Below are 27,634 nucleotides of genomic sequence, written 5' to 3'. Positions count from 1 at the left end.
TGACATGTGTGCTGCACACTGTTGGTACGATTTTGCTTGTATTAGCCAATCATTCCAGGTAAGGGTACACATGGACGTGTTGCCTCCTGAGATGTGCTGCCACTGTCGCCAAGCATTTTGTAAACACTCTTGGAGCCGTGGTAATCCCGAAGGGCAAAACCTTGAATTGGTAGTGTTGACCTTCTATTGTGAACCTGAGGTATTTTCTGTGGGCTGGATGGATGGGTATGTGAAAATACGCATCTTTGAGGTCCAGTGTTGCTAGGAAGTCTCCTTGCTGTAGCAACGGGAGCACTTGTTGTAGTGTGATCATATGGAAGTGCTACGATAGTATGTATTGATTTAGGGGTCTGAGGTCCAATATTGGTCTGAGGGAACCGTCCTTCTTTGGAATAAGGAAGTATAGGGAGTATACTCCTGTCCCTTGTTGGTGGAAAGGGACTTGCTCTATGGCCCCCTTTTCCAGCATGCATTTCACCTCTTGCTGTAGCAGGGTGATGTGTTCCGTGGACATAGGACGATGTTTGGGTGGTATGTTTGGTGGCGTAGAAGTCAGTTCTAGGCAATAAACAGACTGGATAATTTCTCTCACCCACCTGTCCGTGGTAATTGCGTGCCAGACAGGTAGGAACTGTTGTAGTCTGCCTCCGACCGGTGTTAAGTGGTGTGGAGGCAGCATAATGAAGTCACTGTTTTGTGGCAGTGGTGGCCCTGGTGTTATTGCCTCCACGCCCTCTTCCCTTATTACTGTTACCTCTGTAACCTCCCCTGGTTGTGTTCTTGTTGAAGGAACCTTGTGTGTTACTTTTGTATGAGGCAGATGTTTGTGAAGCATTCCCTCGTGTGTTTGCCCTGTATGAGGAGCGTCGAAAGGAGCCCCCATGTTGCAGAAATTGCAATGCACCCATAGATTTTGCGGTTTCGGTGTCTTTTTTCATTTTGTCCAAAATGGTCTCGACAGCAGGGCCAAATAGAAAATCTTGATTGACAGGTTGGTTAAGAATGGTGGACTGCACCTCATTCTTAAAACCAGAAATACGCAGCCATGCATGTCTGTGTAGCAAGACACTAGTATTAATTGACCTAGCTGCGGTGCCTGCAGCGTCAAGCGCACATTTAATGGAGGCGTTTGATATGAACTTTCCCTCTTGGATGAGATCATTGGCTTGTGCTTTGAAAGGCTCGGGCAGGGGTTGCATAAGGCCTTCGAGCTGATCATAGTGTGCCCTGTCGTAACGAGTCAGTAGGGCCTGTGTATTAGCAATCCTCCATGAGTTGGAGGCTTATGCAGCTACCCTGATACCTCTAGAATTTTTGACTGTCAGGGGGAGGTGCTTCCTCTTTTGTCTGAGTTGGCTCTTTTTCGTGCGTTGGCAACCACCAATGAGTCTAGTGGCAACTGGCTCTTGATGTAAGTAGGGTCTGTAGGAGCCGGCCTATATTTTTTTTCTATCCTGGGATTGATCACCCGTGCCCTGGCTGTATCCTTAAATATGTCGGGTGCGTGTTTTAGAACTCCCTTTAGCATGGGAAGTGTTTTGACACTTTTTTCTGCAGTAGTGAATGTATCAAAAAGGAAGTCTTCCTCCACAGGGTCACTATGCATGTCCACATTGTGGAATTGTGCTGCCCTGTCTATGAGTTGGTTGAAGACTACAGTGTCATCATTAGGTGACGGTTTAGTATGGTAAGTGGGTACATCAGGGATGGGGTGGGTGTCATAAGGGTCTGTTGGTTCTTCCCAAGGTTCCTCTTGGTGAGGATCTTGTGGGAAATCATATAGAGGCTGTGGCTCATACCCTGTGTCCCCCTCATCGTCCCCGTGGTGAGAAGGTGAGGAAGGTGCAAAAGGTGTGGTAGGCATGATAGGTTTAAATGGGCTGAAGGGTCTTGAGGGAGAAGTCCCAAAGTCCCTTTTCTTCAGTGGAATAGGAGAATCAGGTTCAAAGTCCAAAGGCCTTTTTTTCCTATGCAGGATGGTAACTTTATCAGTCTCTGGAATTATGTATATTTTAGCTTGGTCGTCTGATGGATCTGGGTGGAATAATTCTTCCTCTACAGTCCTGGGTTTAGTGTTAGACTTTTTCGGGTCAGTAACACTTGGTTTTTCGACGACTTTTGTAGTCTTGCGTGGCTTTTTGGGCTCGGGCCCCGATTTTGGATAGAGGATTGGTTTCGGATCGACCGGAGTTTTCGGGTCGACACGTTTTTTGTGCTCCGTAGGCTTCTTCGGATGAGTGTCTTTCACCGAGTCGATGTTCTTTTTTGGATCGACTGGTGTCTTTGGAGCCGTTGTCCTTGGGCCGACAGGTTTTGCCGGTTTCGACACTGGTTTCGGAACGGCACTGGTTGCTGGGTCGACGATTTTCAGAACAGCAGGCTTGCTCGGTTCGGCGACCTTCTTCGGTTCGGCACCTTTTGGCTGTGTGCCTTTGTTCGGGTCGACCGATTTTTTGGGGTCGACTGTTTTTGGCTGAACAGCCTTGGTCGGGTCGACAGTCTTCTTTGGCTCGACGCCCTTTGGCTGTACGGCCTTTTTTGGATCGACGCCCTTTGGGTCGGTGACCTTCTTTGGCTCTGGAACCTTCTTTGGGACGATGGCACTGGGCCCTGGGGTTTCTGAAGGTTTCGGAGGCGAGCCGGAAGGGGGGGCTGGCGAAATTTGTTTGTGATCTTGGCTAAGTCCTTTTGGCGATGCCTCGACCGGAGCCTCTGGTAACGGGTTAATTGGTGTCGGGGTGTTGTACTCACGATTTGCCCCGACGGGATTTTGTCGTCTGAGTCGGAGTAATCCTCGACGGTGACGATTTCTAGGTCCGAGTCTGGGGCGTCCTGAGTATCCTGGTCATCATCGAAGATGTTGTCCGGTTCCGGTGCCTGTCGCTGCATTTCTTGCCGGGCAGCCCGTCTGTTTCGTATAGTTTTTTGGGAGCGAAACTGGGCGCAGGCTGGGCAGGTTTCTTCCCTATGGTCTGGGGAAAGGCACATGTTGCATACTGAATGTTTATCAGTATGTGGAAACTTGGAGTGGCATTGTGGGCACCTTTTAAACGGGCTTCTTTCCATCGACGGTCTGTTCACGTGGCGTCGAAAAGGCCCAACGGCCCACGTCGACGACAGATTCGAGATGGAAGGTTGGATCGAGTAGAGAGGTACCGAACGAGAACAATACCGCCGAAGTCGAAGGCCTTTTGGCATTTAGAAAAGTTTTGTTTTCGATTCAGAGTTGGAGTATAGGAGTTTGCATCCGAACCCAATGGCGGAAAAAAACAATCTGAGGATGGAGAAGATGCCCATGCGCACTGTTGTCCATGGGAGGAGTCACCTATCTCTTTATACTTCGAAGACTCTTCCAAGACAACAAAGTGCAATCATCCGGACCCAACACTAGGCGGCGATCTATGCACAGATATGAATTCAGCAGCCCACATGCCTCGAACATGTTATTACAAAACAGTTTAAATATCTTTCACAAACACTTTTCTGTAAAAGTAAAAGATGAAGGATTGCAGGACAATGTAGCCCCATAGGCTGCCATTACGTACGTTTTAAACAGTGTCTGTACCTTTAAGGGCCTAGACACCACCAGCATCCTATCATGCCTAACAGGTGGCATTTGTCTCAGTTCTTTTTGACGAGAAGTGTTAGTGATAAGTAAATTCAATAAATTCCTCCATTATGTCCACTGGGGAGGAGCGCTTGTCGCTTATGACTTACTTGTGTGAAAAACTATGAAAGGTTCGTTAGAGCATAAAGCTTAGAATTCGCTAACCCTACGAGCTGATGCGGTTTCTTTGGTTTTCCATGTGAGATGTTTCAGAGATGCCTTATAAATTGGATTCGAAAGGCTCCTGCATGATATGTGAAAACTCCATTATGCACCAAAGGAGGGGAAGGGCGCCTAATGGGAAGGAAAACCTTTAACGCTTCTAAAAAAATAAAAATAAAAATCCTTGATTACCATGATTTTAAAAAAGGAGGTTTGTGTAGGGCATTTTAGATAGGCAGTAAGGGCTGCCAAGTGAACCTTTATGGAAAAGAATTGTAAGCCAGATTTTGCCAAATGGAGAAGATAGGGAAGACTGACGTCTTCCTGGCAAGATGTAGGGTTTATATTTTAGGAGGAACCCCAAATGTAAAATCTCTTCCACTTAAAGGCATAAGCTGAATGGGTTGACGGTTGTTTAGCCTCTTTGATGATGTGCATACAGTCTTGTGGCAGGTTCATGTGTCCATGCTGCACTAGCTCAGGAACCATGCTGCTAAATTAAAGGAGAGATTGGGATGAACCATCAGGCCTCTAAAATTCATTAGTAGGTGTGGTCTGCATGGTAGCTGGAGATGTGGACACTGTGACCGGTGAAGAATGTCCAAGAACCACCATTAATGAGCCATTAAGGAGATATCAAGATGAGTCTGGCTCTTGAGTAGGACAGCTTGATGAGGACTGACGGGATAAGTGGATCAGCAGAAAAGTGTAGAGAAATTTGCTGGACCAGTCAATTCATGAGGCATTCATCAGGGTCCCTGGCTGGAAGTATCTTGAGGCGAAGTCATGGCATATTTTTTTTCTGCAGTGGCGAACAAGTCGGAGTACGTAATGCCCCACAGCCTGAAGAGGCCTTTCATGACGTAGTAATGAAGGACCCATCTGTGGGTTTCTTGCAGAAAGAACCCTGCTAAGGGTGTCTGCCTGCACATTTTGCACACCTGAGAGGTGTGTTGCAGTGATTCGCAGATTCCTGGCTATGAGCCATTACCAAACTGCTTGGGCTTTGTGGTGAAGAGTCTTGACCTCGTTCCCCCACCCTGCATGCTGAGGTAGTACATAGTGGTTGCATTGTCAGCCTGAACAAGCAGGGGAGGGTCTTGAATAGGGGACAAAATGCTTTTAGCACTAGAAAGACTGCCTGAAGCTTGAGGAGATTGATATGATACATCATCTGCCTCGGAGACCATGATCCTTCAATTTGGAGATGATCCATGTGGGCTCCCCACCCCAGTAACAATGCATCTGTCACTATGGTCTGAGAGGGAACCTGTTGTTGAAGGAAAATGCTACTTACCAGTATGCATCTGTTCTTGGCATGTAGAGCTGCAGATTCGTACACTGTGCATTAGATCGCCACCTGGTGTTGGGCTCAGATGATTGTATGTAGTTGTCGTCTTGGAAGAAGTCTTAGTAGTCACAAGATAGGTGACACCTCCCTTGGACGATAGTGCGCATGGGCATCGGCTCCATCCTTAGATTGTTTTTCGCCATGATGGGAAATGATGGAGTTTGTAGAAAGAAGAAAGGATGTCCATGCGTGTATATTTAAGTAAGATAGAACTGGAACAGATACAGGCCCCGGGGAGGCGGGTGGGCGTGTAAGAACCTGCAGCTCTACATGCCAAGAACAGATGCATACTGGTAAGTAGCTTTTTCCGTTCAAGGCATATGAGCTGCAGATCTTATACTGTGCATAGATTGTACAGCAGTGTCTCCCCTTAGCGGTGGTCACCTGTATCTGTTGCAGTAGTTTGAAAGTGTTTGGAGGACAGCTTGGCCTACTGCAGCTTGCTGCTTAGATTGCACATCAACACAATAGCGTTTATTGAAGGTGTGTGTTGTAGACCAAGTTGCTGTCTTACAGATGTCTTCTAGGGGAATGTTCTCTAAGAAAGCAATGGAGGCTCCTAGTTTGCGTGTGGAGTGCGCTCTAGGAGGAACTGTTAATGTACGTTTTGCTTTTTGATAGCATATTTGTATACATTTTACAATCCATATTGCAATTTCAGCTTTAGAGATAGGGTTGCCTTTATGTGGTGGAGAGAAAGCTACAAACAATTGCTTTGTTTTGCAAAAGGATTTGGTCCTATCTATATAATAGAGGAGAGCTCTTTTGACGTCTAGTGTGTGTAGAGCTCTTTCTGCTACAGATTCTGGGTTTTGGAAAAACACTGGTAACTCTACAGATTGGTTTAAATGAAACGGAGTAATGACTTTTGGAAGGAATTTGGGATTTGTCCTGAGAACCACTTTATTACGGTGTCATTGTAAAAATGGTTCTTGTATAGTGAAAGCTTGAATCTCACTTACTCTCCTAAGAGAGGTAATAGCTACTAGAAAAGCTGTTTTCCATGTGAGGAATTGCAGTTCACATTTGTGTAGAGGTTCAAAAGATGGTCCCATGAGCCTTGTAAGAACAATGTTTAGGTTCCACACTGGAGAGGGTGGTAACCTGGGAGGATTGATTCTTTTTAATCCTTCCATAAATGCTTTAATAGCAGGCACTCTAAATAGAGACAGATGTTGTCTATTTTGTAAAAATGCTGCAATTGCTGCCAGATGTAGGCGTATAGATGAATATGCCAAGTTACATCTTTGTAAATGTAGAAGGTAACAAATGATATTTTGGATGGAAGCATGTAGGGGATCAATTTGGTTATTGTTGCAGTAAATGGCAAATCTTTTCCATTTAGCAGCATAGCAAGCTCTAGTAGTTGTTATCCTGGCTTCCTTAATGATATTCATACAGTCTGGTGGTAGGTTAAGATAACCAAACTAAGATCTCAGGAGCTAGATCGCCAGATTCAGTTGACTTGGGTCTGGATGTCTGATGTCTCCATGGTTCTGCGTTAGCAGGGATGGTGTCAGACGTAGCTTTTGGTGTGGAACTAGGGATAGTTCTAGCAGAGTTGTATACCACGGTTGGCGTGCCCATGTGGGAACTACTAAAATCAGTTTGAGCGACTGTTGTTGTAGCTTGTGCACTATTAGTGGTATTAGTGGTAGTGGCGGAAAAGGGTACGCAAATTTGCCTGACCAGTTCATCCATATCGCATTGCCCTTGGACAACGGGTGTGGAAACCTGGCGGCGAAGGTTGGGTATTTTGCCTTTTCGTATGTGGCGAACAGATCTATGTCTGGATGACCCCACTTGTGAAAGAATGGTTGAAGAACTTGCGGATGTAGTTCCCATTCGTGAATCTGTTGTGTCTGTCGACTTAACAGATTGGCTATCTGATTGTGAACTCCTGGAAGGTGTTCTGCTAACAGATATATGTTTTGTGGAATGGCCCATCTCCAAATGTTCTTTGCAAGCTGGGACAGCTGTAGAGAGTGTGTCTCCCCCCTGTTTTTGTATATAGTACATAGCTGTCATGTTGTCTGTCCGGATTAAGACAGCTTTGTTTTGTACTTGTAATGTTTTGAGTGCTAAGAATATTGCTAGCAGCTCTAGGTGATTGATATGGAACGATTTTTGTTGATTGTCCCATTGCCCTTGAGTTGTATGATGTAGGAGATGGGCTCCCCATCCTGTGAGAGATGCGTCTGCTGTAAGTAATATTTGTGGAAGAGGTTCGAGGAACGGCCGCCCTTTTGTCAAGTTTTTGGTGTTCCACCACTGCAGAGAGCGATGTGTGCGGCTGTCTACCAACACCAGGTTTGTTAGTTGTCCTTGAGCCTGATTCCACTGCTGTGCTAGGCATTCCTGCAACGGACGCATTTGCTGTGTTGCATATGGTACAATGAAGATGCAAGATGCCATCATGCCGATTAGTCTCATGAACAAGTCTCATGGCTGGGAGAGTGTTGATGTTGGAACTTTGTGACTAAGGCTTGAATGCTCTGTATCCTTGCTGGACTGGGATACGCTAGAGCTGCAGACGTGTCTATTGTAGCCCCTAAATATTGATGTATATGAGAGGGCTGTAGCTGCGACTTGGTGTAGTTGATTGTGAACCCTAAGTCGTGCAATGTTTGAATTGTCTGATTTGTGTGTTGGACACACTGATTGAATGACTTGGACTTTATGAGCCAATCGTCTAGATAAGGGAAGACATGTATGTGTTGTCTTCTGAGATGTGCTGCTACTACTGCTAGGCATTTTGCGAACACTCTTGGTGCAGTTGTTACCCCGAATGGAAGGATTTTGAATTGATAATGCTGTCCTTCCAGCACAAACCTCAGATACTTCCTGTGAGAAGGATGCATAGGAATGTGAAAGTAGGCGTCTTTTATATCTAGTGTTGTAAGGAAGTCGCCTTGTTGCAGCAGTGGGAGCACTTGTTGTAAAGTAATCATATGAAAATGATCCGAGTGTATATAGTGATTGAGGGGCCTAAGGTCGAGAATTGGTCTTAGTGTCCCGTCCTTTTTGGGTATTAGAAAATACAGCGACTAAACCCCTGTTCCTTGATGTTGTAAAAGAACTATTTCTATTGCGTCTTTTTGAAGAAGTGATAGGACTTCTTGTTTTAACAGCGTAGCACAAGTTACTTACCTTCGGTAACAATATATCTGTAAGAAACAGTAGTTAGTGTTAGATTCCTTACCTTAGAATATCCCCAGGCATCAGACTGGATCCGGAAAGTTTTGCGTAGCAGTACCCCTGCGCGTCGGTAGGCGGCGGCGGCTCCGCATCCGTCGTCGGTGCCGGGATGATGTCGGAGTACATAGACGCCGCGTCGCGCACGGACGTCAAATCTTATACACAGCTTTTCCGCGCCAGAAACGCAGAGCCATGATAAAAACCGACACTGGTGCCATGAAACTAGGGCCCTCAAAGGGAAGAAGCCTTAACCCTAGATATCGGTTCGCAGAACGGGGAGGATGGGTGGGGCGGTAAGGAATCTAACACTAACTGCTGTTTCTTACAGATATATCGTTACCGAAGGTACGTAACTTGTGCATCTGAAAGAAACAGGTTAGTGCTAGATTCCTTACCTTAGAATAGATACCCCAGCAATACAAACCCCGGTGGTGGGTCTGCGAACCAATGATCACACCAGAAAGTCCTGGAGAACAGAACGGCCGAAAAAGCCATCTCTCCGGACCTGGCTGTCCAGGCAGTAGTGTCTAGCGAACGTGTGCAGCGAGGCCCACGTAGCTGCCTGACAGACGTCCTGCAAGGGGATTCCCCGAACCAGGGCAGTAGTAGCCACCGTGGCCAGAGTGGAATGGGCACAGCCCCACAGGAGGCTCTTTTTTAGCCAGTGAATAACAAGCTTTGATGCACAAAACGACCCATCGAGAAATGGTTCGTTTGTGCACCCGCCCATACCTTCTTAGCACCCACGTAACCAACAAAGAGTTGGTCGTCCACCCGGAACTCACATGTGCGGTCCAGATAGAATGAGAGCGCACATTATGGGTCCAGATGGTGGAGCCTCTCTTCCTCTTTCGAGGGATGCGGAGGCGGAAAGAAGGTGGGTAAGGTGATGGACTGCCCGATGTGAAAGGCTGTGACTACTTTGGGCAGGAAAGAGGGACACGTTCTCAAAACAACTTTGTCCGGATGGACAGAGGAGAAAGGAGGTTGAGAAGATAGAGCCTGGAGCTCACTCACTCTCCTGGCAGAGGTGATGGCAACCAGGAACGCAGTCTTAAGAGTTAGAAGACGAAGAGGGCAATTGTGAAGTGGCTCGAAAGGAGCGCACATCAAATAAGTAAGAACAAGGTTCAAGTCCCACTGAGGCATCATGAAAGGAACAGGAGGAAACATGTGAATGATGCCCTTCAAGAATCTATTAACAACAGGGGACTTGAAAAGAGAAGGCTAATCAGGAAGCCTCAATAAGGCTTAAATGGCAGAGAGGTAGCCTTTGATAGTTCCCAGAGTAGCCCTGCTGGGCAAGAGAAAGAAGGAAGAGAAGAACCTCTGAAAAGGGGGCAGAAAGTGGATCCACAGCCTTTGCTGTGCACCATGCCACAAATTTGTTCCACCTGCAGGCGTATACCGATTTTGTGGAGGGACGCCTGGCTGCCAGAATCACATCACAGATTTCAGGAGGCAAGTCAAATGGCCTCAACTGTCGCCGCTCAATCTCCACGCATGGAGGTGGAGACTGGACAGGTTTTGGTAGGAGGACCGTCCCCTGCTGCTGCGACAGAAGGTCCTCCTGAAGAGGCAGACGAATCGGGGGTTCGACTGACATGCGTAGTAGCTCGGGATACCAGTATCTTGGTGCCCAGTCCGGAACCACAAGGATGACTTGGGCCCGGTCACGCCTGATCAGGCCACCCAGGGATCAGCGGGTTTGGAGCTGGCAGCAGCGCCTACGGCTCCGGCGGTGTCGCCCGAACCCCCGGCCACATCATGCGAGCGTCGGGGGGAGTCGGAAGAGCGATGGCGTCTCTTCGACTTCTTGGGCCTCTTACCTGAGAACTTAGAGCCTGACGAATGGTGTTGACTCGCCGAGCTGCGATGACTGTGGCCCCGCGACCGGTCCTTCGACCTCCTCCTCGACCAGGACTGTGAACGGCACGGGGCAGATTGCCGGAGCTCGAGGCGCTTATGGGACCGCTCCTGTCTAGCCTTCGACGTCAAGGCCCGGCAGTCGGGGCACGACTTGTCATCATGGTCAGCCCCAAGGCAATACAGGCACCGACGGTGGAGGTCGGTAACCGACATCCGGCGGTTACAGTCAGCACAAGGCTTGAACTCGGGCATCCCTACCGGCACAGAGAGTTTCCCCGACTCGAAAAAGGACCCAAAAAGGATCGAAAAAGTTAGTCCGAAAATGATTAAGAAGTACTGCTTTTTCCGGATCTGCGCTTGCTGGCGTCATCCCGGCGCCAACGACGGACGAGGAGCCGCAGACTACGCCTACCGACGCGCAGGGGTACTGCTACGCAAAACTTTCCGGATCCAGTCCGACGCCTGGGGATATTCTAAGGTAAGGAATCTAACACTAACCTGTTTCTTTCAGATAGATGTTCTGCAGACATTGGACGCTGCCTGGGTGGTATGTGTGGAGCGGTAGCTGTAAGTTCGATGCAGTAGCCATACTGGATAATTTGTCTTACCCACCTGTCTGTTGTGATGGAATTCCACACAGGTACGAACTGTGTTAGTCTGCCCCCCCACAGGAGTGGAGTGCTGTTGGGGGAGCAAAGGGAAGTCACTGTTTTGTGGTGGAAGAGGTTGGATTATTGTTGTTACCTCAACCTCTTCCTTTATTGTTGTTGCCTCTATAGCCTCCTCTGAAATATCCTTTACTGGAGGATGTCTGTGTATTCGATTTGAAGGAAGATGTATTGTCTGCTCCAGTCTGTTTGGAGCCTCCTCTAAAGAAGGAGCGACGAAAGGAGCCTCTAGCTTGTGTGGATTGCAAAGCTCCCATAGATTTGGCTGTATCGGTATCTTTCTTCATTTTCTCAAGTGATGTGTCTACCTCTGGTCCAAACAATTGATGTTGGTTGAATGGCTGATTTAAGACAGTAGTTTGCACTTCCTGCTTAAATCCTTAAATGCGTAGCCACGCATGACGTCTAAGTAGGACACTAGTGTTTACAGCTCTAGATGCAGTGTCTGCTACATCAAGTGTGCACTTGATTGAGGCATTTGAAATTAACTTGTCTTCTTGTATAAGGTTGTTTGCCTGCGCCTTATATTGGTCAGGTAGATGTTGTAGTAATGCCTCTAACTAATCATAGTGAGCCCTGTCAAATCTTGCAAGGAGGGCTGGTGTGTTAGCAATACGCCATGTATTGGTAGCTTGTGCAGCTATCCTTTTGCCTATCTATTACCTTAGATTCTTTATCAGGGGGTGGTGCTTCACCTGATGTTTGTGAGTTTGCTGTTTTTCTAGCATTTGACACGACTAGGGAATCTAAGGGTAGCCGTCCTTTAGTGTAGGCAGGATCCCCAGGAGTGGGCCTGTACTTTTTCTCAATTCTAGGGTTTAGAGTCCTAGCACGTACAGGATCTTTAAATACTTCTGGAGCATGTTTGATGACCCCTTTAATCATAGGAAGAATTTGAACAGACCTTTGTGATTGTTCAAACTTATCTAACAAAAAGTCCTCCTCTGCCTCATCTGCATGCATGGTGACCCCATGATAGATGGCAGCCCTATTTAGTAAGTGCCCAAAACCAATGTCTTCTGGGGGAGAAGGTTTTGATGGATACGAATGTGGGTGAGGAATATCTGGCACATCTTGTGGGTTTGGGTACTCCCAATCTGGATCATCAACAGGGTAGGGAAAAGGCTCATCTGGTTCTACCCCTCCCCCTATGCTATACTCATCATCATTTGGAGGTGTATGTGGTGAAGAATGAGATGTGGCAGAGGCCTTCTTCTTGAAAGGCACTGCAGGTGTAGGTACTGTGTCTGATTTCCTTTTCCTGTGTGGTGTAGTGGATACATGACCTGTCTTTGGGTCAATGTAGATCTTCTTTTGTAGAGGATCAGGTTGGAAAAGTTCTTCTCCTTGCGGAACCTTTGCCGGTGCCGATTTGTTCGGTTCTGGGCGTGATTGCTGCTTGTCTTTAGCCTTAGGAGTTGCTACTGTGTCCTTTGGCGTAGATTTCGGCACCGAAGGTATTGTTTTCGGAGTCGTAGGCTGTTTCGAGGGCTTGAGCGCATCGGAATCAGGCCTTGTAGATTTCGGTACCGAAGATATTGGCTTCGGAGTGGAAGCTGGTCTCGTCGGCCTCGAGGCATCAGACGCTGGCTTCATAGTTTTGTCTTTAGAAGTCGACGGTTTCGGAGCCGGGACTTCTTTCGGTTTCGGTGCCGAGGGAGCTGGTGGGATCGGCATGTGTGGCTTGCTCAGTAAGGAGCTACCGGAAGGCTCAAGTATTTTCTTCAGAGCCGGGCTTGATGGCGGGGCTTTAGAAGTGTTTTTACGGTCACGACTGGGCCCCGGAGGCTGAGTGTTGACCTTTGCCTTTGATTTGGGTTGTGGGTATGGGGCAGGGGCAGTAGTACTCACGCGCTGACCCGATGGTATGGAGTGATCGAAGTCGCCTGCCTCGGATACGATTTGGAGAGAGTCTGAATCTTCTTCGGGATCGAGCAGAACTTCTTCGTCGAAGATATCCACCGATTCTGGAGCCGATCTCTGCATGTCGTGTCGACGGGCCCTCCGATCTCGAATGGTCTTCTTGGATCGAAAGGACGCACAGGCTGTACAGCAGGATTCGTCGTGTTGTGGCGATAAGCACAGGTTACAGACCTCGTGATGGTCACTGTGTGGAAACTTTGCTCCACACTCGAGACATCTTTTGAATGGGGTCCTTTCCATGAGGTGTAGGCCTCACGGCGTGGATAGGCCCAACGGCCCGCGTCAACACCGGAATCGAGCTGATGGGAGTCGAGACGACGTTTGTCGATATCGAAAGCAGTTTGGTGAAGTTTGAATAGGTTTTTACGTGTCAAAGTACTTGAAAAGTAGATTTCGAACCGGAACGGAAAAGTTTCATCCGAACCCAGTGGCGGAAAAAAACAATCTAAGGATGGAGCCGATGCCCATGCGCACTATCGTCCAAGGGAGGAGTCACCTATCTCGTGACTACAAAAGACTTCTTCCAAAACGACAACATGCAATCATCCGAGCCCAACATCAGGTGGCAATCTAATGTGAAGTGTACAATCTGCAGCTCATATGCCTCGAACAGTATACTTTGATACCAGTTGGTTCAAAAAATAAAACAACTATATCTCTTGATATAAAAACAATTAGCCTAGAGTTCAGTTCTTGTGTGTGTGAAACCTTTTGCTGACAGAGTGTGTACAACAAATGCTTTACATTGTCCTCTGATACTGCCTTACTGCTCGACCAAGCTACCACTTTAGAGAGTAAGGTATATCTGACTTTAGCCTACGGTATACCTCTGGAGAATGGGGACTCTATACACACACTGTACCTTACTTTGGTCCAGTATATATAGAGCCACTTTCTTACAATCATCATGTTGATTTTCCTTGTCTATGGAAAGCTTTACCATCCCTGGCGCGGTTCCCAATTTAGACGATGCTGGACTTATATTTGCCATGGTATTTGAATTCTGTTTTTCTGGGTTAAAAAGTCCATTATTTTATAACCCTCTTTCTTATGCACTGTTGAGGTATTACACTTTTTGGATTTCTGTTTTGATGATGATGTTTCTAATTCTATTACTTCTCCATCCTCCAGACATATATTACGGAGTACTGGTCTGGTATTAGTTTTCTTTTTAGCGTATTTTTCTTGCCCTGACCTGTGTTCCCCCCGTCCTCCTGGACCGCATTCTTAAATTGTCTCCTTTCTGCCCCTTTTTCTTTTAGACTTTGTTAGGTAGCACCACAGAATTTTACTTGCCTGCTTCTGCAATACACCCTTTCCAAGCTTTGCTCCCTTTGGGAATAAGTTCCTGGGTCTGTTCGATTCCTTGCTGATATACAGGACCCTCAGCTTTGGTTTCAGCCTTTTCCTGGTCTGTCGGATCCAGCCTGTGGATTATTTGCTGAACCTAGCTTGTGGGACCATTGGACAGGCAGAGGAGTTATGTGGCGGCAATGTAGAGGCTAGGTTTAAATTTGAAGGTATTTCCACCCTTCAGGGGAGGACTGAACGGCTTTCTTTTAGGGGCACTGTATGCACAATTTTGCGATGGTTGTTCTGTTTTGTTCTGGTGCAGTCTTCTTCCTGGGAGTCTCCTGCTGCACCATGGGGCACTTGGCACCTCTATGATGCAACTAACCCATGGAGGCACAAGCATATCTGTTATTGCTCGCTACCTACCACACCTACCACACTACCCAGCAGCCCCCACTACCCAACAGCCCCCACTGCCTTTATCAGTCTTACAATTGCAGTAAGTTGGTAATCTACTGAGTATGTTAAATATGCAGGTCTCTTTTCGCGACCTTCTAGCTTCCTTATAGGAGCGTGACTGATTTGCAAGCCACTTACTGATGGTCTCTCTCTGTGTCACGACCGCCAGTTCGCAGGCTTGGCTGCGGATGTAGTGACTCGGCGGGGGCACAGTCCCTCAGGTGGGCAAAAGCTGCACTAGCCTACTGCTGGACGTCTGGGTGCTACGCAAAGGGACTGCAGCCTATTGCAGCCACGCCCTATTGCATTGCCCTCTGCCCCTCTTCTGCTGCCTTTGTCTTCTGGCCCGTAATGGTGATAGGGTAGCTGGGCCACCCAGGCCTGAATGGCAGAGGCAGCATGCGTCGGTCTCTCAATTATCTGACCTGGCAATGCCGTACTGCTGCTTGGCCGCACTCCTCAGTCGTACTGCTCTCTGCTGCTCGCAATGCATGTCCTCCTCCAGATGTTGCACAATGAATTCCCAAAACTGAGTTCCTGCACACGCCACTGCACTCTACGCCACTGCACTGCAATCTACTATACTCTACTCCAGTGCAATCTACTCCACTGCAATCTACTATACGCCACTGCAATCCTGCCACTCTACGTCACTACACTCTACGCCAGTGCAATAGTTTACTTAAAATGAATGCACTGTACACGCCACTTATCGACCCTGTCTCACTGTACTTTACGCCACTTCACTCTAAGCCTCTGTACTCCACTCCATGATACTCCAATCTATGATATTCTACTCCATTAAACCCTGCTTGAATGATTACTCCACTCTATGCCACTCCAAAGCAACTCTTCTCCACGTTCGCAACTCCCTCTATGTCACTCCGAGCCACTGTACATCACTCTATTCTATGACACAATAGTCCACTCTGACAATCTCCTCAGCTCCACGCTACTCTACAAAACACCTATGCCACTCTACACAACACATGCCATGCCACTCCATGAAATTCTGCCACTCCACTCTACAACACTCTACTCAACTATGACACTGTACTCTACGCCACTCAACTTTATGTAATGTAAAGTGCATTTTTATAGCGCAGCTACCACTCCAGGGAGTATCTTGGCGCTTAACACCAACCCAGATGAGAAGGGTCAGGGGGAATGAAGGCATACTCAGTAACAATACACTCTACACCAAAGCTCTACACGCGGCATCAGTAAGTGAGAACAACCAAGTTTTAAGCGCTTTCCTAAACTTGCTCTCATTAGGGATTGATCGGAGCTGCAGCGGAAGTTTATTCCAGGCCTTAGCGCCCAGAAAAAAAAAAAGATCTGCCACCCATGGTTGCCCGCTTAAATCTGGGTATTACCAACAGGTTCTGATTTGCAGACCTCAAACAACGCGTCGGCTGATAGAGCTTGAAGCCGCTGGCCAGATATCTAGGCCCTAACTGTTGGAAAGCTCTGAATGTAATCAGAAGAATCTTGAACAGAATCCGTTTACAGATCGGTAACCAGTGAAGTGCTTTAAGCGCGGCCGAAGCAGACGATTTTCGGGGCCAGCGTAACACCAGACGGGCAGTTGCGTGTTGGACCATCTGCAGCCTGTGGAGCACGGACTTATTTGCTCCTGCGTACAGGCCATTGCAGTAGTCCAATCTAGATGTAATCAGAGCAACTGCCACGGTTTTTCTTGCTGACAAAGGAAGCAGATCAAAAAACTTCCGTAAAGATCTAATAAAATGAAAGCACGTACCAGCCACGGCCACCGCTTGTTGTTGAAAAGACAACTGATCATCAAATTTGATGCCCAAGTTCCGGGCAGAAGAGATGGTGTTTGGGGGGACTTCAGCATCATCAGGCCACCAGTCTTTCGGAGAGAACAGGTTTTGAGGGCCCTTCCACTCTAAGAGACACTATTCCCTCCACAACACGGTACACTATTCCATGACATGACACTCCACGCCACTCCATAACATTCCACTCCCCTTTACTCCACTAATTTTTGCCATACTGAACTGCAGCAACTCTGTGTGTATAACATTGCTAAAACATATAGACAATGCTTGTTTATTGCAAGTATATGCCTGTCACATTTAGGCGCCATATTTCTTTTCTTTTTTCTCCTTTTAATTTATCTTGTATATGCTTATTCAGTGTGTGTATTTTATTGAGAGGGTAATTACAACTGTGAATCAAAGGATAGATACATTAATGCATGAGTGCATTAAGGAGTGACAATGCATGAACTACACATTACTGACGGCATACATTCACCAATGACCAAAGAGGCATTTTTCAGTTATAAGGCATATCAATGGGCATTGCCACATTTTGTTTGATATTATTCCTTCAGAAAACAGATTCATATAGTTTACTGAAAGAGATGACTACCCACCCTGAGGATAAGCATTCGGAGTAAGCATAATGCACATAAAAAACACTTTCTCAACAACTTGATCAAGCTCCACAAAACAGATGTATAGGTAGAGTGACATGACATGGGGACGCAGCAATGCAGGAGTATGTGCTGTAACAATTTGCCAACTAATTAAAGAGCATTACTGGTGAATTCCCAGTCCCAACCTCCAGTGCCATTTCTTACCCCAGACATCAGACTTTATGGAAAAAGTGTTGTAAGCCAGGCTCTCAGGTGCTGTCCACTTGATGGGAAACTTCGCTCCAGCATGTGCGGTGTATGTGTCTCCAGTCATCAGTCGGCTCAAGCCAAAATCTGCTACTTTGACCACATGGTTCTCTCCAACCAAGCAGTTGCGGGCTGCAAGATCCCTGTGAGGAATTGAAATAGACTATGTGACACTGATATAGACAGACACAAAGAGGAGATGTGAGGGGCAAAGCACAACAGGATCTGATGCAATGGTTTCAGCATCATCAGAATGTCATCGGGGGAAACTATCCCACGTGGGAATAGCAACTTTGATGCTGACTCCAGCATAAGCTACTTAACGGTTTGAATTAAGTAATCTTTCCTTGTGCGTCAACTCATCAAATTAATTAATCTTATCAAATGAAGGCAAATAAAGATGATTTGTTGGGACTTCTACGACCTAAACTTTTAAAGTGTCACTATTATTCATCTCCAAATAGGCCTCCGTTCAGCAAATAAATGGCACCAACTCCACAGCTCTACATTTCAGATTGAATACCTTCACAAGTTATTAAGTGCCCCTTTTAACTGTCTTCCTGCCATTGGGCATATGATTACTGTTGATGGCAATAATCAAAGGTAGGAAGGGAATTTCATATCTGGGGGCCTGATCGATGGGGCAGATACTGAACGTCAGCCCTACTCTTCTGGATTTCGGGTACAGCAATGAATTTCAGAAGTGAACGCTGAAACCTCCCTCCAACCATGACTGCACCCTTCCCTCACCAGAGCCTACATGATGGAAAGGCTGATGATCATTTGCATTGTTTACATCTTTGTACCTATGGATGAAGTTCTTCCTCTCAAGGTACTCCATGGCAGAAGAGATCTGTGTGGCCATGTAGAGGAGCACCACGGCGCTCACCTCCTCACGGTTACAGTCACGGAGGTAATCCAGAAGATTGCCAAATGGCATGTACTCCGTCACAATGTAGAATGGCGGCTCCAACGTACAAACACCTGGCAGCAAGAAGGAGAAAGGATCGTTCAGAAGATAACAGCATTGGGAGCTTGAGAAGCAGACATCTCTTACCTGATACTGACACAGCAAAGTGAGGGGTGGCGGGGAGGTTGAAGAGAACAAGATGATGTAATAGAAAGCGATAGACTAATAATATACAAGATCACTTGGAAGTCAAAGACCACCGAAAATTACACAGTCTCTAATGGGTACAACAGAAGGGCTAAAGGCAAGTAGGGATAACACTGAGCTGCTAACACCTTCCAGGTATCCAAAGCACAATCAAGCCAAAACTTTAATCCTGATTAAGCCCCTCTCTGCCTAAGAAATCACTAAAGAACTGGTTCACTTTTGCTAGAACCAGTGGCTCTGAAATGAAGGGACACTTTCTGATCAATTTAAAAGGAGCCAATCTATATAATTTTATAGGGATAATGAGATGAAGCAGTAGGGGGAGCAATGGGCAACAAGTAGGATTCAAAAGCATTGCGCAAGGATGTGGTGTATATACTGTTTGGTGGCAATACATGTTGGACTGTCATTCAGAACGATCTTCAGTTTCTGAAGCTGTGTATGAAAAGAGGTAATGAGTGTTCTCAAGTAGTCATCTTGTTCTAAATGTATTTGTTTTAAAGGGATGTGTTATTTTATTGTGAAAAGAACTATTACCACCAGCATGATGTTGTGATGGGAAAATGTTAGATTAACTTTGGCATGCTAATGTTTCATGCATGGCTACACAGAAAACAGTAATGAAAGCAAAAGTTATCACCTGCCTTTAATATGCCTTTAAAAGTTTCAGGTATTAAATAAAATAAAATCCAGATTAAAGAAAAACTCATGAAAAAAGGTTTCCAAACAAGGCAAGAAGTTATGAAGCTGTACTGTCAGCAACACCTTTGGCATTAAGATACTAATTAGACAAGTTTTCATACTCTATTCCTCATAATTTAATCCTTTTTCTACATCAATCACATTTTGGGCTTTTGAATGATGGAGCCTTTTTAGGTCGAGCCTGTCCCATTCCGCAGGAATGGATAGGATCGAATTCATGTCGGCAAAATCCTCTTCAAACTAAGGGGTTTCAGCCCGGCGTTTTCTTGCAGTTCACGTGAACATGCACGAGCATTCACGGCCAGGGCTTCTCCTCCCCTAGCAGCACTCCTCCCACACCAGCAACTCCCCCCCTCCCACACCAGCACCTCCCCTCTCTCTCCCCGCAAACACAGCCTTGCCGTAGCAGCACTCCTCCCACACCAGCACCTCCCCCCTCCCACACCAGCACCTCCCCTCTCTCTCCCCGCAAACACAGCCTTCCTTTCATTTCTCTTCCCCCTCCCCAGCCAGCTTCCCCCAGGCCGTGTTCCCTCAGATATGCTATTGCATATCGTTTGCTACCTCTTGTATTTTGTTGCTCTTGATACTTGCACAACTGTCACTATTGTCTCATGTAACGTAACGTTTGCTTTTGTAACATGCTCACTTGTAATTTTGGCTTCATGTATCTAAAAACGCCTCCCTCGCGCTCCTTTCTCCCTCTCTACCGCTGCCTAGTCCTCCCACCCCCTCTCTCTCCAGCGCGCGCTCCACTCGCATCTGCCTGCTGCTCCCCCGCCCACCCCCCCCCCACTCCCCCAACCAGCAATGCCGAGAAGCTTGTGTCCTCCAAGAACATATCGTTTGCTACCTCCAGGCCGTGTTCCCTCAGATATGCTATTGCATATCGTTTGCTACCTCTTGTATTTTGTTGCTCTTGATACTTGCAGAACTGTCACTATTGTCTCATGTAACGTAACGTTTGCTTTTGTAACATGCTCACTTGTAATTTTGGCTTCATGTATCTAAAAACGCCTCCCTCGCGCTCCTTTCTCCCTCTCTCCCGCTGCCCAGTCCTCCCACCCCCTCCCTCTCCAGCGCGCGCTCCACTCGCATCTGCCTGCTGCTCCCCCCCCACCCCCCCCACCAGCAATTCACACACAGCAACGCCACTCACACACGCAACGCCACACACACGCAACGCCACTCACACGCCACTCATCCACACACACGCCACTCACACACGCAACGCCACTCACACACGCATCGCCACTCACACACGCATCGCCACTCACACACGCATCGCCACTCACACACGCAACGCCACTCACACACGCAACGCCACTCACACACGCAACGCCACTCACACACGCAACGCCACTCACACACGCAACGCCACTCACACACGCAACGCCACTCACACACGCAACGCCACTCACACACGCAACGCCACTCATCATATTGTGCTGCAAAACTAAATACTTATAAGGTCCCACAAGCGAGACCTATTGGCAATGCCAATGCTTGTTATTAGTGAGCAGCAATAAGGACGTATCTTGCTTTTTGGTTATATATGTTACATTGTCTGTTCATCAGTGAAGATTGTTTCAGAGAACCCAGAGTTGAAGGACTAGGACTTTTCATTGACAGTAGTAGGAACAATGAAGATGAACACCTTTCCACTCAGCAGGAGCTGGGATATTTCAACAGCAGATGGCTTTATGGCATCACCAAGACATGTTAATAAATCTTTCACAGGATGGACAAAGACCACATTTGTGGCTCTTTGGGTGCTCACAGAATGATGTGCAACAAAGAAGATAAGTTATGATTCTGTACAGGGTGGTTGGATTCTCTGGGGATAAATTCTAATACCGGGTTAGGCAAGTGTTTACCTGTGTTGGTGACCCGGGAAGCTGCAAGCTGGGAGAACCACTTATCAAAGTTAACCGCTATCATCAGTTGACAGTAGCACAGTAGAAAGAAACTACAGAAGGAGACAGAGGGTCTATCTCACAAAGGAGTACAAGGTATAAGTAGGTGAAAAATGTTAGGAGAAGAGAGGCAAAGAGCAAGGTAATGAATTAGAGAGAATGGAAAAAGGGAAAAACAGGTGAAAGAACTAAAAGAATAGAGCTGGACAGAGGGGTTAACTGGAAAAGAAAGGAAGGTTGCGAGTGGGAGAATATGGATGGGTCACAAAAGTGGTAAGAGAGAAATGTAAAAGAGAGGGGACAGGGAGGCAAGAAAAATGTAACAAGATTTGAAGATGGATGAGCCCTGAAATTCCCAGCATCGAAGCAGTAGAAGTAGCCCAGCAGTGATATGCTGATGCCTCTACGGTATGCACAATGAGCTGCAGGCCTGGACATTGACATGTCCACAATGAGCAGCTGGCTAGGTTGGACCAGGGAGGGACATGCTTTACTTACACTTGAAGCAGGGAGGCAATGTGGAAAAATTTAAGAGTTTAGAGGATGAGTGAGAAGAGACAGATGCAGCAGACATTTGCAACTGTAAGCAGAAGAGAAATAATACTATAGAGCATTTAATTCAGTTCTTCTTTGATCTGTTTCACAGTTGTTCCGCTCATGTAAGAAACAGTAACGAATTGATTCAATCCCTCTACTCCCTACTACCAGCAGATGTCTCTAAATGCTGTGATTCACTCATATGCCCCCTCCTGTCACATGGCTGCTGTTGCTGGCATTCAGTCACAGGCAGATAGCAGCTAGTACACAAGACTTTACTGAGATTCCTGGGGCATGCCAAAACTGGCCACTTCTAAGTTGTGAATGCTAGTAACATTTTCCACGGTCATCAATGTGAGACACTATTACTCACTGACTTCATCATCCTACCTGAATCGACTGCATAATGATTCTCAAGATGAATGCAAAATGAAAATGTGTACATTACTTACATGAACCAAAACCCAACTTTTTCCATGAGTTCTCATGATTATTCAAATCTGACTACTCCAGCTAGACATGGAAGGCTAGGACAAAAGACTAACCAGAGGGTGGTGGATATTCACAGCTATACATGTTTAGCCTTATCACAATGAGGTCATGCAGGTTCTCATTATTTCAATTCAACTGTGTAGGAATGGGGGCAACAGATTTTAAATGATTTATAAATGCTCAGTTAATTCTTGCCTCAAGATACAGAGTATCCTGCAAATGTACAAGGTAGAACATCTAGTACTTTTGCAAATCTCTATATCAGAGAGCCCGGATAACCATCATATGTCTTATTGCTTTTCCCTTTTCGGAAAAAGTCTCAATTCTAAACAGAATAAGTCTCCAAATCTCCTCAGAAAGGCAACAAAATGTACATTCCCCCATGAACTGGATACTTTTATCAAGTTCCAATACAGTTTTGCACAAAAGGAACAATGTTGCATTCATTTTCCGAGACGTCCAGTGCTTTGCAAATAAATATGTAAAATATCTTCAGATGGGTTTTGCATTCTGTGAGAGAAACACTGCCAAGGAATGGCACCGGGGCACTGCAGAGTCCTGCCTCATTATCTTTGGCTAAAATCTAGATGGAGGCAGCACTATTCCTACCCACATCACAGTGCAATCAATGCTTACTAAGTTCTATGCTGCTTTGCCATTGTACCATTGTTGGATAAGCCTGCAATACAAGTGTGTTTGTGGCTCCGTTGCCTTGCAATTTCAGTATTACTTCTGAAAACTATTTGTAAACCAAATGCTGAAGAAACAAACAGAAAACTATTCGGGCATTTTGAAAAAGTTAGTTTGTGGAGCACGTAGATGCTGACTGCTTTGAATATGGACTAATTGTAGTTTATTTATAAGTGGTTCTATGTATTTGAATTTGAATTTGAATTTACAGCAATTTGTATAGCGCACTTATACCATACGGTTTCATGGCGCTGGGAGGACGTTTAAACCAGGGGTGAGTGTAAAGGAGAAGCAGGGTGCTAAGATGGGAAGGCACGGGAAAAAAGAAAAGTCTTAAGTGCTCTGCGGAATTCAGAATAGGTAGGGATGGATCTAATGTGAAGTGGGAGAGAGTTCCAAAGAGTGGGTGCGAGGACCCTAAATTTCATGCCCCCAGCTTTCTTTTTCTTAAAAAGGGGAACAGAGAGCAAAAATTTGGTGGAAGAACGAAGTTCTCTGCTGGGGCGGTAGGCACTAATGGCGGAGGAGATGAAATCAGGGGCAGTCCCCGGCAAGGCCTGAAAGGTTGTGCACCCCAGTTTAAAGAGGGCCCGCTCTTTGATAGGAAGCCAGTGAAGTGATTGGAGAAGGGGGGTAACATGATTAAATCTGGGTAGACCGTGGATCAGGCGGGCGGCCTGGTTCTGGACCAGCTGGAGGCGATGGAATGCATAGTGGAAGAGGTGTGGCGCCGCGGCAAGGGCGACTGACGCTGGAATCTGGGGACCACGGTTCGATCCCCGGCTCCGGCGGCAGGTCAGCCCAGCACCATGTGACTCTGGGCAATAGCTCGCTTAATCTTCCCGACGGCCCCCCAGCGCCTAGAGACCCTTACGGGTGATTGTGCGCTTTACAAATGTGGACTTTACTTTAGGCGGGAGCTCCATTGTAAACAATGTTCTCATAGTCCAGCCGGGACAGAACCATGGCCATCAGAATAAGTTTAAGGGCTGGAACAGAAAAAAAGCGGGACATTTTTCGTATAGTGCGAAGAGCAAAAAAACAAGAAGAAACAACAGCATTTATTTGGGTGTGAGGGGTGAGGTGGCGGTTAAGTGAGATCCCTAGAGTTTTTACAGTGAGAGAGGGGGTGGGGGAAATACCCAGGGAGGGGGGCCAAAAGCTAGGAGACCAGGGACTGGGGGTGCAACCAGTAACAACAAGTTCCGTCTTGTCCGGATTTAATTTCAAATGATTACCGTTCATCCAATCGCTGATGACCAGCATGACCGACTAGAAGGTGAGTACACTGGTAGGGGAATGAGAAAGCTGGAAGATGAGCTGGAGGTCATCCGCATAATTGTATACGGTGACCTCCATATTTTGGAGTGCAGAAATGAGAGGGTAAATATACAGATTAAATAATAACGGGGAAAGAGAGGAACCCTGGGGAACACCACACCGAACTTGGTGAGGGGCAATTAGTAACGAAAATTCATAAACCTCAAGTCTGTCCAAAGGATACCTTGCAGTGAAGGCTTGTATATTAGGGATTTGGACCCCACCCTTCCAATTTGCAAAAGCTTAAAATGTACTTGCTCAGTTTTAAAAAACAATGCTACAAGTATCTGGCTATCTCTTCCTCACTAGGACCATGGTCATACAGATACAACCAGGCTCAAACAGGCAGCCCACAACACATGTATGAGCTTACCTTTTCCTTGCACTTAGTTCAGCTCTGCCAAGTACCATGCACCAGAGGTTGGAGTAATACATTTGACATACATCAGTGCATTGATTTTTATTGATGATGCATTAAAGCGGAGTTCAGCTAATAGCGTGGTCTTCTAATCCAAGGTAGAAATCAAAGATATTCTACGAAAAGTGATAATGCTATCCCCTCTCCCAGATGTCTACATCAACTGCAGCAGCTCAAATATCTGCAGCAAAGTCTCTAAAGTCCGACTCGACTCCATCTTGATTAATGGAGGCCACCATCATCTCTCTCAAATAATGGAAGACGCCATTTTTTCACAATTAATGCAGAATCATGGTCAAGTCTACTACTAAGACGCAGAAGTCGCTAGACCGTATCTTTCACAGTTCTTAGAAAGAGTCAAGCCCTTTGATCAATGACAGAGACACAACCATCAAAGTAACATTTGTTAGGGTCAAATATCTACTTTCCACTATGTCAAGGTTGATCCCGCACACATAATCAAAATAGTGTAGTCTGAATTGACTTCCTTTTACCTTATAGGTTCATAGGAAAATGTCTAGAACGCATAATGGGGTGGAGAAGGGACAGGCAGTAACAACTCCCGGTACTTGAGAACAAAATGATGGCCCTAGAGTATTGCCATTTTTGGGTACAAATAGTTACCTATGCTGATGACACCCAGCTGGTGGTCTATCAACCATCAAGATAGTTCCTCACCAGGCTTAGCCTCTTGTCTTGGAGCGGTTTCTAAATGGATGGATGAACTCTACTTAAAGCTCCATGGAGCCAAGACTGAGCTTATGCCACTGGGCAACTCAGCCCCACTGAATATACGTAATCTCTGGCCCAGTTGCATGGGTTTAGCCCCTGTCCCTAAGGAACACATTAAGAGCCTAGGGGTGTGGCTTGACAGTAACCTAGATCTTAAAGAACAAGCTTGAAAGGTTGCGGCTAGCTGCTACGGAAGGTTAAGGCTGATCAGAAAGATCCTCCCTCTATTACCTTTCAGCGCTAATAGGCTTCTGGTTAAAGCATTAATTATTTCGTGTTTGGACTATTCTAGCGCACTATATCTCGGAGCACCACCTCCTTAGATCCGAAGACTGCAGACTGTGCAGGTCATTTGCTGTGGAATACTCCCAGGTGTATGTCGGCTAAACTTGTTCTTGCCGCCCTTCACTGGCTCCCTATTAATGAACGATTTCAGATTTAAGGCTTTATGCATCGCTCATAAAGCACTCTTTTTTGATGCGGTCCCTCAGCCAACCCTACCACCCAAATGGAGCTTTGAGATCTGAAAATAAGCGACTAATCACAGTCCCGAAAATCAGAAGAGTTCGAAGTGGGGGCCGACTCTTCTCGTACAATGTAGCTAGGCTATGGAACCTTCTACCTCTTAACATACGCTTAGAGGCCGACTACTTGATCTTTCGAAAGAAAGTAAAAACGTATCTTTGCCCTTGATGTCCGTCTAAGTGTTAAGTTGCTGCCGTTAGCGCTGGGATGCCTTCAGGTAAGCACTCGCTCTATAAATGCTACTTTCATTTCATTTCTTGCGCCGTTATCCACAGCTTTACATATAAATAATGCATGTGCTATTAGGTACTGACACTTGCTGCACTGAAGACTATTTAAGGGTCAATGTGGGCCTCTCTAGCCATTAAGAATCTTGGTAAGGTTTTACATTACCGGTCTGCCCGCATTTGGTGGGAGGCTATCACAACTACTTTACGGTCACATTTGGACGCTCATGTTCTTACAGCTGGTACTCATTTGTTTACAGGTGTAATTCTAATTTGAATCATTACTTCACGACAAACGTTCAGGTAATTATGGCTTTACTTTCACTTCCCTCTGGCCAGATACATACTTTTTTTCCTATTCAACTACTTTCTTATTGCAGGCCTTGTTCCTGTCACTCCACAAGCTATCATACCTTCACGTTCCTGATTTAGTCACCCTGTATTACTATTGTGGATTTTCATATATACTCATATCCAGAATTCGGATTTTGTAGGTCTACTATTAGAACAGGAGGGTAGACCTAGAATAACCCTCTATCTCCACCCGTTTTTTTGATTTTGTGATTTTCATATATACTCATATCGAGGTTAGTCCGTGCTATTTGGACTGATAATTGGAATGTGATAATTCCTATCCCTCCTTTAACTTTAGCTGACTGTGCATACTATTTATTTTAGATCAGGTCTCCTGAAATCCATTAAAGGCACGCCTTGACATGTTTTGTCTGTGACAGGGTTAGTTTACATACCTATATTGATTCAGATTTCGTTCTGACAGACTTATAGTGGATAGTTGCCTCATTACGTGACCTTATTCATGACTGTATTGAATAGTTTATTTCTGGTGAACTTTTGCACAACCCAGTATATCACTATACATTGGTCGACGATTAACATCTATGCTACATGTGTAACTCTCAATTCTTCTTTCTTTTCTCTTTCTCAGCAGGCATTTTCTCAGGCATAACTCGTTGTGCCCTGATGATGATCCCCTTACTCAGTGAGGGATCAAAACGACGTCAACTTGTGTACCTTGACTTTGCTTGTTCACTTGTTATTTTTAATATGATCAAAGGCACTATGTATTTGTGGCTCATTCATTGTCTGTATTCTAGACATATGTTGTGCAGTGCCCGAGTTCTGAAATTCTCATGACTTCTTTTTTCTGTTGGTAATTGTCTCACTTGTATGGTTCTCATAAATATTTTAATTGAATACAATTATAATATTCCATTTGGAATTCAAAATTATGGACATCATTGTATTTCTTAGTACTATTACTTTATACATCTTTTTTTCTGAAAGGGACCACTGGTCCGGTAGAATTTAAGTGTATCTTAGGTCCCTTTGACTTTCTGGGTTCCCTTGTTTACAATATACCCATGGGTGGGAAAGCACACGTTGTAAAGCTAAGTCAAAGTCGTAACATTGTAACATAGCAGAATGGATGTCTCTAGTGCTTCGTCAACCACGGACTTCCTCAGGGCAATTCATCATAAGTTTCCATATCCTTCTCGTACCGGCATGCTCAGTAGATTGGCGTCTACTGAGAATGCCGGTACGAGAAGCATAGTAAATATCGGTACGTTGACATTGAATTAACATTTGCAACGGACTGTTGGAAGAAGATACAAGATCCACGTTCGTTTTCAGAACAATATTAGAGATTGGATATTCAACAATTTTTAACCTCATATGGATATGGAAACTTATGATGAATTGCCCTGAGGAAATCAGTGGTTGATTGAACACAGGACGAAACACGTGTTGGCTAG

The 27,634-nt window shown here is 45.9% G+C and overlaps 1 protein-coding gene across 3 annotated transcripts in view; it reads right to left on the bottom strand.

Annotated features, from left to right (window-relative positions):
- ABL2 (ABL proto-oncogene 2, non-receptor tyrosine kinase) overlaps nucleotides 1–27,634 on the bottom strand; it is a 366,300-nt gene that overhangs the window by 67,170 nt on the left and 271,496 nt on the right. For all 3 annotated transcript variants that reach the window (XM_078642987.1, XM_078642995.1, XM_078643005.1), the window contains exons 6-7: nucleotides 17,990–18,167; nucleotides 17,142–17,326 (exon numbers count right to left, since the gene is read on the bottom strand). In XM_078642987.1, coding sequence (XP_078499113.1) covers nucleotides 17,142–17,326; nucleotides 17,990–18,167 — 363 coding nt within the window. The remainder of the gene's footprint in view (nucleotides 1–17,141; nucleotides 17,327–17,989; nucleotides 18,168–27,634) is intronic.

Source organism: Lissotriton helveticus, chromosome 1_1, assembly GCF_964261635.1.
Source record: "Lissotriton helveticus chromosome 1_1, aLisHel1.1, whole genome shotgun sequence".
Classification (NCBI taxonomy): domain Eukaryota; kingdom Metazoa; phylum Chordata; class Amphibia; order Caudata; family Salamandridae; genus Lissotriton; species Lissotriton helveticus.
This window is presented reverse-complemented; position numbering and strand designations above follow the sequence as displayed.